We start from the raw sequence: 15,446 nt of genomic DNA, 5'->3' as shown, positions 1-15,446 counted from the left end.
TTAAGTTTGTTTTTAAAAAATATTTTCAATTTCAAAAATTATTTTCTACTCTAGTAAAAATAAAAGATATTTTTCAAAAAAAAAATTCATTCATAAATCAAACACTAAAAATCTTTTCCGAAAAATATTTTCTACTCACCAACCAAACATGAGAAATTAAGTCAAAAACCAACTTGTTTTTCAGGAAAATATTTTCTAGGAAAATGTTTTTCAAGTTGGTTTTCCATGAAAAACATTTTCCTTCATACCAAACACACCCTTAGTCTTTTTTTTTTTAGTTCAAAATCATAAATTTGACAAAAATACAAATGAAGACGTGCAGTTCCAATTTTCAGTAATAAGCTCGTTGGGTGTGGGTATTTCAATAGAAAAAGAAAACACGTCTTTTGCATTTTGCATTTGCCCACTAATTTACATTCTGTTTTGGAAAAAATAATTGAAGAGTTGACTAAAAGAAAATGCATTTAAATCATAATAATTGAGCCTCATATATCCTTGGAAACATTTTCAACAATTTCATGAGTTTACCTCGATTAAGGTTTGTACCTATTGAACATCTCTACCACTTCGAATTGACATCTTTTTGTTAATCAATCTAAAATATTAAGTGTGTGAGATACACTTGCGATGACATGCCACAATGACAAATTAAATTATGACATATGTCATTGGATCCACAAAATTATTTAAAAATATATTTTAAATTATACAAAATAAAATATAATATTTTGTACCCCTAAACAATCCACTCACCCTTCCCATTAGATTTTAGGCCCCCAAGTCTTTTTACTTCTTTTCTTCTTCATCTTTTTTTTTTTTTTTTTGATGACAAGGGAAACCCGCAGCCGCTATCCTTTGGGTGCGCACAGGGTAAAACCCCCGCTCCTATGCAATAGCTCGCAAACAACATAGGAGAGGTAACCCGCCCTAGGCAAGCCTGGTGCGACGAGCTCGACCTAGAAGGCAAACCCCTTGCTTTCGCTGGCAAGGGGTTTCGAACTTGAGACCTCCAATATGGAAGTCCCAAGCTCAAACCACTAGGCCACCCCGAAGGGTCTCTTCATCTTATTTATCATAAATTAACAATGACAAATTATGTAGATTCAATTTTTTTTAAAAAAAAAAAAACTTTAATAGTTACATTATTACTCCACCCATCCAAACTCTTCCCCTGCTATCCATCGGAACAACCACTCTTTTTTTTCTTGTTCTTTTTTATAATAAATCAACAATGATGGCGAAGGAAATGATGGCAAAAAGACAAGGAAGAAAACATTATGGCAAATAGTTAAATTGTAAATTTATAAACTTGCTTACTTTCATAAATCAACAATATGACAAGATTTAATTCTAGATCTAGAAAATAAATAATCATGTGGAGGCGATAATGATAAAGGCGGTGGACGGTGGTGGTTGCTCAAAAGAAGAGAAAGAAATAGATGTGATGATGATGATAATAATAAATCTGAAAATATAAGATGATAATAATGATAAATTAAAGGAACAAAAAACAAATGAAGAAGAAGAAGAAGGAAGGTTTATATGGCTGCCATGGCGGATGCCACAATAAAGAAGAAAGAGATTTTATTTTTTTTAAAAAGAAATGTTAAATTTAGTGCTTTCACGCGCTTCTCGTTAGTAAATATCACCCAAAATGTTACATAAGCAAAAAGTGTTCGAGTGGTATCAATTCAAAGTAGTAAAGATGTTTAATAGGTATCAGATTTAATTGAGATGTCTAAGTAAAATATGCAGAAAACTTTAAGAGGTCGAAGATGACTTAAGCAAATCATAAATTATAGAATTACTCCTAAGAGAATGAGACAAGTGTTTTTAAATACTCATATCAGCCATTTCCAATTTCAATTGTGTAACTCAAGATTTTTACGCCTATTTGGGGGGAAATCTCAGCAATGAATGATACCGAATCGGAAATCTCAGCTCCACTAAGTAAGAATTCCACTCCATTTTCTTTTTCCAATTATACCATACTTAATTCCACTATTCTCAAACACATTAATTTGCAGTTCAAACAGATCAACTACTCCATTGCAACAGTACTGACGATGACTCTCCGGTTGAGCAAGTGGCACTCACCGTCCCCATCACCGATGATTCCACTTTGCCGGTGGTCACCTTTCGCATGTGGGTTCTCGGCAGTATCGCTTGTTTCCTACTCTCATTCCTCAACCAATTCTTCTGGTACCGCAGTGAGCCACTCACCATCACCTCTATCTCCGCCCAAATTGCGGTGGTTCCGTTAGGCCACCTCATGGCCAAGGGAATTACTGACCGAGTTTTCTTCAAAGGAAGCAAGTGGGAATTCACACTGAATCCTGGCCCATTCAACGTGAAAGAGCACGTGCTTATCACGATCTTCGCTAATTCCGGCGCCGGGAACCCGTACGCGATTCACGTGGTTAGCGCCGTGAAGTTGTTCTACAAGCAGAAGTTGAGTTTTTGGGTGGCGTTGATCGTCATTATTACGACGCAAGTGTTGGGATTTGGTTGGGCTGGGATTTTCCGACGGTATTTGGTAGAGCCGGCAGCCATGTGGTGGCCCCAAAATCTCGTTCAGGTCTCCATATTCAGGTATGACCACTATTAAACCAAAATGACAGAGATAGTTGAATGGAATAGATCCACAGGAAAATTTATGTGGCTGTGGCATATGAATTGTGTCGAATGTACGTGACCGGTGAACCCACGTATCTTTTTAGTTTAAAATAAATACTATTTATCTACTAATTCAAAAATAAATTTTATTTGTATTTATTAGTACTATCTATTAATTCAAAAATAATTTTTTGTTTTTATTTGTTACTTGAGTATATTTTTTTCTTCCTCTTAGTATTAAATACTTATTTTTCTAATCATTTTAAAATCTAATGTACTTTCTTCATTTCATTTTATGTGGCATCGTTTACCTTGAAATGGTGTTTAAAAAAATAATCATGTTAATCATTATTTTTTTAATGAGTTTGTCTAATTCAAATGTGACAAGATTTAAAATTTTCCTTACTTTTTAGTTAGAGTTATGCAAGTATTAGTAAATATAAAATCAGTTACGAGATAATTCATACTATATTATTTTATGAATGTGATTTAGTTCTTTATGTATTAGTTATTTCACATTTTACTATACATAAAATAATACATAAATTTCTTTATAACTTATACATTTATGTGGATTTCTAAATAGCAAATCAAATACAATATCAATTTTATAAATAAATAATTTACCTCTTAATTAGATACCAAACATGATATTACTTGTGTAAGATTTGATACACCTACATAATTCACATCTAAGTTAACTACCATGATTTAGTGTCTAAGATTTGTTTTTGATTACAAATTAGCGGTTCTTTCTTTTTAAAATTTTGTGGTTAGTCAAATCGTACCACATAAATAGAAAAGGAAGAAGTAATCTAAAATAAATTATAAATATGGTGTGATTAATAAATTATAAATATGATGTGATTATAAATTATATCATTAAATAAATTTGGTGTCTAGTCAAACATGATCACACGAAATTGAAACACAAGGTGTAATCTTAGAATAAATTTCCCCTGAACTTATATTGAAAAGTCACTTACACGCTTAAACTATCATGATGACCTATTTCACATCTTTACTATTCAAAAGTGAATTTAATACCACCCTGAGACGTGTAACACCACTCTCACAGGCTGTGGTGTAATACACTCGCCGCCACATCAACGCTACATCAGCGTCATGCCAGAAATTATGATTTTTTATAACTTTTTTGTTTTGTTTTCTTTATTAATTACTTTTCTTTTGTTAACAATATTTTACACTAATTAATCTCTAATTAATTATTAAAAGTCTCTAATAATTATACCTTCTTCATCACAAAATCTCACCCACTCTTTTATCTTACGGAAAAAATCATATCCGGCTACCTTATTCACTATTGATTCTTTGCTCTTCACCACCGCCATATCACCTTCAATTCTTCTTTTTCGCCATCCACCACTAAATATCACCATCACCATTTCTAATATATATTTTTTTCTTCTTCACCATCTTCAATTCCACTCTTTTTTTAAAAAATCGTTACCTTGCGTCACCACACTCATAAAGTTGTCATCTTCACCAACTTCAAAAATTGATTAATCTTCTTCACCACCTTCAATTTCCTCTTTTTTTTTTCACCCATTACCTAGAACCACCATACCCATAAAGCTGCAATTACAACCAAATCCAAAAATTGATTAACAACCAAAATTTCTTTAACAAAGTCAAAAAATAGAAAAGTTAGAAACAATCAACCAAAATCACCTAAACATAATCCAAAATTCTGTTATATTCTTCCTTTAGTAAAAATTATCACAAAATACAATTATTCACTAACAAATCTATGAGAATTAACCTAATTGCTAATAAAAAAGAAAAGTTGTGCTTCGAGATTGTGATGTATAAAAAATGAAGAAGAAGAGATGTGAAAAAGAAGAATAGGTGTGAAGAAGAGGAGGTTTGAAGAAGAGGTGTGGGGTGGAGGAGGGTGAGGGTTAAAAGTTGATTCTAATTATATTTTTATTTTTATTTCTAACTGGCGCGTTGGTTTTTATTTTCATTTTATTTCTTTTCCACGTCAGTTTTAAGGGGTAAATAAATTTACTTTTGAATAGTAAATGTGTGTAATAGATCATCATGAGAGTTTAAGCGTGTAAATGACTTTTCGATACAATTCAAGGTGTAATTTATGTCTTTTCTCAAAATTATATTATTTAAGATCAAAGTAAAGTTAAAATACAATTATTTTAAATTTAAAAGTAACTTATATTGAAACTAATTTTGACAAAAAGTGTGACATGGACAATAATAAGTAGCGTTCCTAGAAGAAAAAATATAGCACATTAATGCTTGCAAGTCTTTACAAGAAAAAAAATATTATTCATCATTATTATGAAAAAACATCAACTTTTTTTTACAATTGATACACATTTCCGTATCAATTGTTAGTTACTGAATAATAGTAAGCTATTCAATTCATTTCAATTGATATCTTTTAAATTTTTTTAAATCTATCTAAAAGAATGTTATTTTTTATATTTTGTAAGTTTTAAATTTTAATATTCTTATTTTAAACTTAACGACACTCCTTTAAATAAGGAGGATATATTATGGGTGTGTTGGTACTACGGAAAATATTATTTTGCTAGTGAGGTCGATTCTCCACCTTATAATCACCTCCCCAGTTTTCCTTATATACATTTTTATTCCACACTCTATTCCGCACAAACTATGATATACATTCATGCATAATTATACATGTACTATGGTTAGATGGTATTAAACCTATTGCATTTTGGATTATGATATCATAATTTAATAATTGTTGAAATTTTAGTAGTAATTTTTATATAGACAAATATAATCATGTTGAAAATGTTGTTCCAATGGCAGGGCCCTTCATGATAAAGAAGAGAGAGCCAAAAATGGAATGACAAGAAACCAATTTTTCCTCATTGCCTTTATCTGCAGTTTTGGTTACTATGTCTTTCCAGGTTACCTTTTTCCAATGCTTAGTTCCCTTTCTTGGCTGTGTTTGTTGTTCCCTTCCTCTGTCCTAGTCCAACAGTTGGGTTCAGGGCTTCGTGGCCTTGGAGTAGGCGCCATTGGGCTCGATTGGTCCACCATATCCTCCTATCTTGGAAGCCCACTAGCTAGCCCATGGTTTGCTACTGCAAACATTGCTGTTGGTTATTTTCTCATTATGTATGCTGTTACACCTCTTATGTACTGGTTCAATGTCTACAAGGCCAGGAACTTTCCAATATTCTCGGATGGCTTGTTTAAAGAAAATGGTCAAGATTACAACATTTCAAAGATCATAGACCCTAACTTTCACATTGATTTAGAGAAGTATGACCACGAGGGTCGTCTTTATCTCAGCATTGTCCTTTTACTAACTTATGGATTCAGCTTTGCCTGTCTCACTGCCACGGTTGTTCATGTCTTCCTCTTTCATGGACGGTAAGCTTCATATTTTACTGTTATAGTGGGTAAAATTCAGTATTTTAATGTGGCAATAGTTTTTTTCTGACTAGAAAAGTATAGTGCATAAAGGTTAGTAACCATTAGTGAAGTTAAACCCTGCCTCGATGTATAGAATGGAAGCACCACATGACTAGTTATAGTGGTGCAGGGATCTATGGCATCTCAGCAAGTCTGCTTTACAGGAAAAGAAAATGGACGTGCACACAAAGCTCATGAGAAAATACAAGCAAGTTCCTGAATGGTGGTTCACGATTATACTACTAATAATTATTGCAGCAACTGTATTTGTATGTGAATATTACAAAAACCAGCTTCAATTACCATGGTGGGGTGTTTTGTTAGCATGTGGCCTTGCGTTCTTTTTCACCCTCCCAATTGGAGTCATTACTGCCACCACAAATCAAGTAAGCACATATTTAATTTTCAGTAAAATAACAGCTTGGGATTATCAATACCTACAGTTTTTGTCCAAATAATCACTGTCGGATTTAGTTAAAATTATAGCTTGGTGTCAGTGTTGTGAGTTGCTTTCTTCATTTGGCAACCCTGATGTTCCACGATCTTTGTTGCACAGACACCTGGTTTGAATGTGATCACGGAGTACATAATGGGATATTTGTATCCAGGATATCCAGTGGCTAATATGTGCTTCAAGGTGTATGGCTATATCAGTATGAAGCAAGGTTTAACCTTCCTGCAAGACTTTAAACTTGGACATTATATGAAGATTCCTCCAAGGGCAATGTTCATGGCTCAGGTTGGTTTTCTTAATCTTTTAGCAAAGAGAAGTAACAGAGTTCTGCAAATAGAAAAGCTTGGTCGGCAAAGGTGCTATCCATGTTTTAGGTGTATAACTGTAAAGACCTGTCCCAAATCTGTTTTTTTTTTGGATTATTTATTCAGGTAGTTGGAACCTTAATATCAGCTTTTGCACATCTGGGAACAGCATGGTGGCTAATGGACTCTGTCCCAAATATTTGCGATAGGGCTCTGCTTCCTCAAGGCAGTCCATGGACATGCCCAGCTGATCACGTATTCTATGATGCCTCAGTTGTCTGGGGTTTGATTGGGTCACAGAGAATTTTTGGAAATCTTGGCTATTACTCAGCCATAAATTGGTTTTTCCTAATTGGTGCTGTAGCTCCTGTATTTGTTTGGCTATTACAGAAAGCTTTCCCAAACCATCAATGGATTAGATTGATTTCGGTGCCTGTGGTATTAGCCGGAATAATTAAAATACCACCTGCTACTGCTGTCAATTATAACAGTTGGATCATTATTGCATTTATTTCAGGATTTGTTGCATATCGATACTACAAGATTTGGTGGAGTCGTCACAATTATGTTTTATCTGGGGCATTAGATGCCGGATTAGCCTTCATGGGTGTATTGTTGTACTTGTGCTTAGGACAGGAGCATGTTAGCCTTCAGTGGTGGGGAAGTCATACAGATACATGCCCTTTGGCTTCTTGTCCAACTGTGAAAGGGATTGTGGTTGATGGGTGTCCTATATTTTAAGCCGATTTTCTGCAGGACATGTGGTGAAGGCCATGTTTCCTTCAACATAGTTCGTCTGGTCATATCTGTCCCCATTGTTACAAGACTTCTGTTTGTGATCATGGCTCTTGCATGCTTGAGTCGACAGGTTCCTTCTGGATGTGTCATTAGCAGCAAGAATTAGAGGACTCTATGTCAAGTTTTATGATGTCACAAACTTGTGCCAGAAAATAATGACTGAAGAAAATGTTCTGTGAAAATAAAACTTTGATTGTTTCCACTGTTCCTCCACCTCCTGTGATGAAGTGAAAACTGTTTGTGGGACAACATACAATACTGTAAATTTTTTCATATAATATATTCATTGTTGATGAATCTCCTTCATGTACGCAAAAAAAACAACTATTACACTTAGCAATTTTCCTCAATATTTTAATTATTTTCTCCTCTCCGCAATTTGGGTAAGGAAATGGGTAGAGATGACAAGTGTAACACCATGTCTACGGCTGAAAGTGATCCGAGTTACACAGAAAAGAGTCATTGAACAGTAGCAAAACTTAGTGTTACTATTAGTCTCATCCGAGTTACTAAGTTTTGCTACTGGTCACTAGTTATGCTTTTATGATTCCTTTGTTTCTTCCAACTTTTTCGGTTCATCAGTATATATCCAGCTGCATATGAAAGAATTACTGCTGCTTTCGCACTCCCTTTGATTATCATATTCATATACATAAAGGCCTCTTCTCTTATATTCCTGTAGGACCATCGGTATATCAGGATGAACAAGCACAAAGACCAGTTATTGCTAATATTTGAAGAAAAACAATTTGGAAGGACAATTGAACTTCACATCTTAACTTAACTATAAGCATCACTTAGTTTCTTTCTTACATTCACTAAAAGGATGAATTCAGCAAGTAGGCAACAAGTCATAGTTTCTCTAGCAGTGTATATATGTAATTTCATATCCTCAGTTCATCAACTCAATTGTTTGTCTAGGTGGCCTGTTGCTGGATATTGGGATACAATATGCAGAGGAGATTATATTACTTCCACGATTCTGATCACTATTGAAATATCGTAAAACGATCTCTTCGTCGTTTTATCGTTGTTCTGAATCTTGCTAATGTGTGGCTAGCCTCAGTGCAAGAACTAGGTGGAAAAAAAAATTGACTAATGACTTGGAGAGCTTTTCCCAGGACTCTGAAGAATTATATTGAACAGGCAAATTAAAGATTTAGATGGTGGCATGGGAATGTATAGAAAAGGTGAAATGTGTGGTACCACTGAAAAAGAGTGAAGAAGGTACTATAGATGCTAGGGTACTTATCTACATAAAAAAGATTACCACTTTCTCATGTTTTCTTGACATTGTTTGGTACCCAAGTTGGCTAAAGAATATTGTCAACATATCAGCCTACCTTGAGTCTTTTCTGTCTATTTTCAGTGGCTAATCATTGTCCCAAAGTATTTGTATTGATCTTCATTTAAGATTCTAATTGATAATCATTGTTGTTTTTTAGTGCCTAATACTCTTGTGCAATGTGAGTGCTCAATGAAGAACACAGCCACACAATTTCTTTTTTCATTAATATGAATTATTTAATGGATGGCCCTCAGATTTCCGAAACTAATGATTTAAGATGCATTATTTTATGAAAATTATGGATCAGAGAAGGCCAAAATTCTAGCTAGTTTTTGCCATTGGCTGATGAATTTGCCAAGCTTATCTAGATAGCTTTCATCAGGCCAATTTTTTGAAAAAATTATAGCATCTTCTGCTATCAGATTGTAAGGTGTGAATCTATGCATCTATCTAATAATCATCCTCTTTGGTATGGAAGCAACTAGTGAAGATATTTGTCTAGACATATAGTACTTGATTACTACTACTCCCGGCTTAGTTGATATGTCGTTTGATTGAACACAAAATATTTTAAAACTTAGCACTTAAAATAAGACAAATATTTATTGAATTGTCAATATCGTGATGAGACAAGGTCATAATAATACATGGTAAAGGTGATTGGATCGGCATCCTAAGCTGCAAGCGAAAATCTTCAAGATAATTCTGTAGCCGAGAGAAATAATTCATATGGACTCACCTCTCATTTCCCTTCCTGTGTCTTTTGTCCTCTGTTATCAGGCAGTTGAAATTTGTATCGTTACTTGGCAATTTCTTTCCGGTGCCATTAGCGAATCCGAAAAAATCTTTTAAAGGAAATGAAAATATTTTCATTAAATTCGGTATTTTAAATGTCATTTCAACAAAAAGAGTAACTGCTAGCCTGTTAGCTACAAAAAAAAAATCTAAGAAGAAAATTAATGTGAAAGATGGAAATATCTTTTAAAAGTTAACCGAGCAGTTTGATTTTCTTATACTACTTTCTTTGATTAGTCAAAAAGTTATTTGAAAACTAAAATATTTCTTATCATGATAATTTCCCTTTTCCTTGCACTAAATAATAAATAATAAAACAAATGCTCCCATAAAGTTTATACGCCGCGCAAAGAAAGACGTTTGTCCACTAATTATTTTGGCTATCTAATTAGTAATAATTATGTCTGTTTTAATTTAATGTTTTCAATGGAAGAATGATGACTTCACAAGAATAATTGCACTTCCAATTGACCGTTGGTAGGAAATTGCACAAAGGTAAAAAGTAAAGTGAGAAAGGCAGCCCAAAAAAATATTCCCCACTAAAAAAAAATGGGAGATTCCCTCAAATTGGGTGTAAAATAATAGTGCTTAAACATGTCACTTGGATAATATATGAAGTTACAAAATAACACTTTTTTTTATCATATCATCTTTTATTTAACAGAAGTTAATTAATAATAGCTTGAACAATTATATGATATGGGATGAAGAGAGATGTGTAATTGTTTGCACCTGATATTTTTCAACAAAGCAAAATAGAAGTCATTATTCAATAGGCAAAAGTTAAATATCTAAACAGGCATTGACAATTATGTAAGTAGAACAATTAGCTATTTTCGCAATCTGGTAACATCATCAACAAGAATTATTATAAAATTCTAGTAGTATAAGAAAAGGAACCATGGTCTAAATGCTCATGGATCTGAGTTCTTCCAACTGTGCCTTTATTTGATCTTGAACAAGCTCTAATCTCTTTGAATAAACTTCCAATTCCAGAATCTGTTGCTTCCTCCATTTCTCATCCGTCTTCATATTGATATCAGAGCTCATTGAACTGTTCCCAAATCCTAGAGGGGTTGGACCCAATGACATTCCGAACCCAGAATATCTCGATCCTTTCAAATTGTTAAACAATTCCTTGAAAATGGGTGATAGACAGCTCCTCACTGTTTCCTCGATCAAACTAGGAATTGAAGCTGCAGCTGCAGCTGTGGCCTGGGGGGCGGCCATCGAGACGGGAGTTGCTGGAAGAATGACATTTGTTGCTCCACCAGATGGCTGATAGTACTGTTGAATATACCCGGGTTTTTCTTCAGAGTTAATTGTTCCTCCTCGAGACCTTTTTTTCGACTTGGGAGTTTTAACATCAATCCCGTTAGGGTTAAGATTGAAGTTAGGGCTGTGATCAATGAAATTTGCGTTGTTAAGGTTGAGATGTGAATCCTCATCATCAAATCCACCATCATCTGGGGGTGGTGGTGGGGGACCACTGCTACGGACGACAATCGGTCCTGCATTGCTCCAGATCTTGCGAGAGATCTCGAAGGTGGCTTGATCGTGAGGGCTCTTAAAGACAAATTCCTTACCAGATCCCATCTTGCTCATCACTGTCCGATACTTCTTCTTCAATCTCCTCAGCTTCTCTACTAATTGATTCTTGTTGAAATCCAACTGCAACTTGTTCTTGATTTGGTCATAGAACGCACCTGTATCATGATGATGATGCGACGATGAATTTATACCACCGCGCTGGGTTGTGTATTCCAGAAATCCTTGTAACAATTCGATCTCATCTTCATCCATCCACAATCGTTGAAAAAGCTTCCGAGAATCATCCAAAACTAACGGCTTCTTTTCTTCCACGACAATCGTGGCCGGAATAACGCCGAAATCGTTGATCCGCTCTCGCTTTGGTTCAATACAAAGTGAATCAGTTGCAGGGACACCGACAACGGCTATAGTAACCTCTCCGGCGCCGGAATGGTTCGAAACGGGCACGGGAGGAGAGGAAGTCGAATCATCCTCCTCCTCCTCCTCCTCTTCGACATCTACGTCATCATCTTCATCAACAACGGCTTCGTTCTGTGGAGGACCGCTCTCTTCATCATCTTCCTCATCGTCAAGATCATCGTCGTTGTAGACGACGGCCTGATCTTCTAGGGAAGCCATTTGAGAAGCTTGAAGATGTAGGTAGGGTGATGGTGGTGGGGGTGGCGATTAGGGTTCGAGGTTAAGATGTAAAAGGGGTGGGGGTGTTTGGTGGTTAGGCCGAAAGTAAAGGGAGTCACGAGCGGGGAGAGGTTTCGTGTAAGACTGGGTTGGGTTGAACGGTTCATCCATATTCACACGTGTGCCCGCCGGTCTGGATTCTCACACGTGACTCGCCATTCAATTCTATTTATTTTAATTAATTATAATTTAATATAGAATCGATTAATTACTTAATTAATTGCTTTTTATAGATAAAAAACTTGCACTATTTCAATAAATACGCATTTTACCAGCGGTAGGTTCCAACCATATTATATATTTAATAATGAACCAATGAGAGGAAATCAGAATTTGTTACATTTGACATTTAGGAAAATATCACGAAGAGCACCAACAACTAGTTTCTCTTTTCTTTTCGGACTTTTGAAAAGGACCGTCTTTTATCACTAAAAATAAATTATATTCCCCTCTCCAGTTTTACCTATTTATTATATTATTTTAAAATATTCAATAATATTTATTTAATTTATAACACTAATGAATAATTTATCATTGTATGTCTATTTAACCTTTGTTATTAAATACTACTCCATCTGTTCCTAATTATTTGTCCATTTTTCTTTTTTTAGTTGTCCCTAATTACTAGGGGTGTGTATCGGTTTATCGGTTTTCGGTTTTTAAATATGCTAAACCGATAACCAAACCAATAAGATATTTGTTATCGGTTTTCGGTTTATCGGTTTTAGGTCTTTAACGGTTCGGTTTTCGGTTTAACCAATAAGAAAATGCTTTCAAAATAAATATATGACTTATCCAATAATTTGACGCGATACGCATACATCGAAATAATCATTCCAAGCGGGGCAACAAGGACCAACTTGTTGTATTTTGGTCATCACAACAAAGACTTAGTTAATTTTCGATCACCATAATATATAAAACGAGGTCCCCTTTATGCAATAAAGAGAATCAAATAAAACCAAATCATAAACAAAAGTCAAAACAGTAGCAAATGAGGCCATGCTTATGGTAACTAAATGAAGTTCTTACATTATTTAAAAAAAAATACACACACAATTTGAATTCCTGACGTTAATCAAATTGCAGATATTTATAATCGTGCAAAAGTTAATAGTAGTCAATTATAAACTAACTAAAGTAAATAAGTAATACTAAAAAGTAAAACCTAAAGGTTAAATAACTAAAAGTAGAGAGGAGAGTTAATTGTTAAGTAGTGTTAATTATTGCATAGGGTTTTATATTTTTAGTCTAATATACTACTAATTATATTAATATAGTTTTTTTAATATAGTTATATATATGTATAACTAAAAATTAAAATAGTAAATTATTATATTCTTAATGGGTTATCGGTTAACCCAATAACCCAATATTAAAAACCAATAACGAACTGATAACCCAATAATTTTTTTGTAAAACCATTAAATAACCGTTATCTCAATAACCCAATAACACTTTTTTCGGTTCGGTTTATCGGTCAGTTCGGTTTTTGCACACCCCTACTAATTACTTGTCAATTTTAACAAATCAAGAAAGGATAAATTTTTTCTACCTATTATACCCTCAATTAATTACTTTGAAAAAGGTAGAACTTCTTGAAAATGTTAAGTCTTTAATTCATCCATTTCATAATTAATATGAGTAAAATGGTAAACTTACTATGTCAATAATTGTTTTGTTAATAAATGTGTCAATTCAAAAGTGGACAAGTAATTAGGAACAGATGGAGTATTCATTTTTCAATGTTTGAATGACTTGTATTTAATAAGAGTAATTTGGTAAAACTATCTCTATTATTTATGGCTTCTTAATCCGTGTAACCAGTCAATAGTGAACAACTACTTTCTTTCTTTCTAATTACTTGCTCACTTTTGAATGGACATACATATTAAGAAAACAATGATTAACATAATGAGTTTACCATTTTACCCCTATTAATTATGAAATGGATGAAATAAAAACTTAAGATTTTCAATGAGTTTTACCTTTTTCAAAGTAATTAATTGAGGATATAATAGGTAAATATTTTTTGTCCTATCCTGATTTATCAAAATAAACAAGTAATTAAAAACAATTAAAAAAGAAAGAGTAAACCAGTAATTAGGGACTTGAGGGTATTATTGTTCGAAGCGTATGGTACCATATAGAAATTTCCTATTAAGTTACCCTTATCTAAAAAATAAAATAAAATCCTATTGTGGCATTAAGAAGATATAAATCGGACTTGTTTCATTATCAATCTTTTTTCCAATTAATTGTTTATGTCTTCTTCTTTTAATGTTCTTATCTTTTTGTTTGGAAGTAAAGAATAGAGAAAGGAACATCCAGTCATTTTCATTTCTAATATTCCCTTCGTCTCATTTTATGTGAGGTAGTTTGATTCAGCATGAAGTTTAAGAAAGAAATGAAGATTTTAAAATTTGTAGTTCAAAATGAATGATAGAAATTTATGTGGTTGTAAATCATTTCATTAAAAATAAAATAAATATTTTATAGTTAAATTGTTACTTAATATAGAAATATGTCATTCTTTTGTAACCGACTGAAAAGAAAAGAGAGCAACATAAATGTGGACAGAGGGTGTACTATTTATTTATTTAAAAGGAGAAAGTAGAAACGGGATGAGCTTCATGAATATTTAATTAGTGGAATCGTTTACAATGTGAGTTTAATAGATGCTAGCACATTGGTGCTTTATACCTTGTTTTGCTGCTTTTTTTTTCTTAATTTAACAACTAACAACCTTATCTACTCTACTCAATGAAATTTAATTGTAATTAGAAACTCTATAATTTCAAAAGTGAACCTATAAAAAGTACAAAAGCCACCATTAGTGGTATAAATTGAATAACTCTTGAAGGTTGATTACTAGTTGAGCTTCCTACCGCCAAACTTGCTAACCAAGATCCATCCGCTAGCATGGTCTGACCCATCTCCCCTGACCCTGATCCTGATTCAGAGCCGGGTAATGATCCGGATTCTGACTCTGATTCAGAACCTGAAATTGATCCAGAACCTGACTCGGTCCCTGACTCAGGTGTCGATTCGTCTGATTTTGAAGAGTTTTTGCTGCATAAAAAGAGAAAAATGTTAATCAAAGCTTATTAAACATGGCCAAAATGATTTATAATACTAATGTACATCAAAATAAATTTAAATTTACTAATCAATAGCATCCATTAGTTAAGGATTGAGCCGCAAAAACAGTCACTAATGCTTGCTAAATAGCTTGTTCGGTAATGCCAAAGGTTTTCAGTATATACAATTTAAATTCAATATAGATTTTATGATTTTATTTACCTGGTTAGAGAGGACAGACAAAATGTGATGATGTAATTGGCATTAGAACATGTGAATGTACTTGTTGCATCGTCGTATGCATAGCTATAAGATTTTGGACACGCCGACTTAAACATCTGCGAGTACACCGACGGCGAGCACGTCGCCGGCGAAGCATAAGCGCCTTCACAACAGTACTGTGGAGTCTTGAAAGCATCACACGCGCTCCTACAAGCGCCGCCGCCGG

General features: G+C 33.9%; 3 protein-coding genes and 1 long non-coding RNA gene across 4 annotated transcripts in view; 1 reads left to right on the top strand and 3 right to left on the bottom strand.

Annotated features, from left to right (window-relative positions):
• Positions 1-1,668: 1,668 nt before the first annotated feature.
• LOC102593732 (oligopeptide transporter 7-like) lies at positions 1,669-7,923 on the top strand. Its single transcript, XM_006340684.2, has 6 exons — positions 1,669-1,950; positions 2,028-2,592; positions 5,437-6,006; positions 6,179-6,434; positions 6,605-6,787; positions 6,934-7,923. Exons 1-6 carry the CDS (start codon positions 1,914-1,916, stop codon positions 7,546-7,548), a joined length of 2,226 nt encoding a protein of 741 aa, XP_006340746.1. The 5' UTR covers positions 1,669-1,913; the 3' UTR covers positions 7,549-7,923.
• Positions 7,836-9,119, bottom strand: LOC107058746 (uncharacterized). Its single transcript, XR_001472298.1, has 2 exons — positions 8,419-9,119; positions 7,836-8,281 (listed from the first exon to the last, which is right to left on the bottom strand). It is a non-coding gene; the product is annotated as an uncharacterized lncRNA (long non-coding RNA).
• Positions 9,120-10,426: 1,307 nt separating this feature from the next.
• Positions 10,427-12,095, bottom strand: LOC102593405 (mediator-associated protein 1-like). The gene has a single exon (XM_006340683.2). It carries the CDS (start codon positions 11,855-11,857, stop codon positions 10,595-10,597), a length of 1,263 nt encoding a protein of 420 aa, XP_006340745.1. The 5' UTR covers positions 11,858-12,095; the 3' UTR covers positions 10,427-10,594.
• Positions 12,096-14,562: 2,467 nt separating this feature from the next.
• The window catches only part of LOC102600305 (pathogenesis-related protein 5-like), a 2,526-nt gene continuing 1,642 nt past the window's right edge, over positions 14,563-15,446 (bottom strand). The window contains exons 3-4 of the mRNA XM_015304817.1: positions 15,221-15,445; positions 14,563-14,989 (exon numbers count right to left, since the gene is read on the bottom strand). Of these exons, the coding sequence (XP_015160303.1) occupies positions 14,707-14,989; positions 15,221-15,445 (508 nt within the window). The 3' untranslated portion in view covers positions 14,563-14,706. The remainder of the gene's footprint in view (positions 14,990-15,220; position 15,446) is intronic.

The sequence above is a fragment of the Solanum tuberosum genome, unplaced genomic scaffold (genome assembly GCF_000226075.1).
Source record: "Solanum tuberosum cultivar DM 1-3 516 R44 unplaced genomic scaffold, SolTub_3.0 scf00020, whole genome shotgun sequence".
Taxonomy (NCBI): domain Eukaryota; kingdom Viridiplantae; phylum Streptophyta; class Magnoliopsida; order Solanales; family Solanaceae; genus Solanum; species Solanum tuberosum.
This window is presented reverse-complemented; position numbering and strand designations above follow the sequence as displayed.

Coding starts and splice junctions, on each gene's coding strand:
- LOC102593732 (XM_006340684.2), top strand. CDS start 1,914: ATGAATGATACCGAATCGGAAATCTCAGCTCCACTAA. Junction 1,951..2,027: donor GGAAATCTCAGCTCCACTAA/GTAAGAATTCCA, acceptor ATTAATTTGCAG/TTCAAACAGATCAACTACTC. Junction 6,435..6,604: donor TTACTGCCACCACAAATCAA/GTAAGCACATAT, acceptor TTTGTTGCACAG/ACACCTGGTTTGAATGTGAT.
- LOC102593405 (XM_006340683.2), bottom strand. CDS start 11,857: ATGGCTTCCCTAGAAGATCAGGCCGTCGTCTACAACGACGATGATCTT.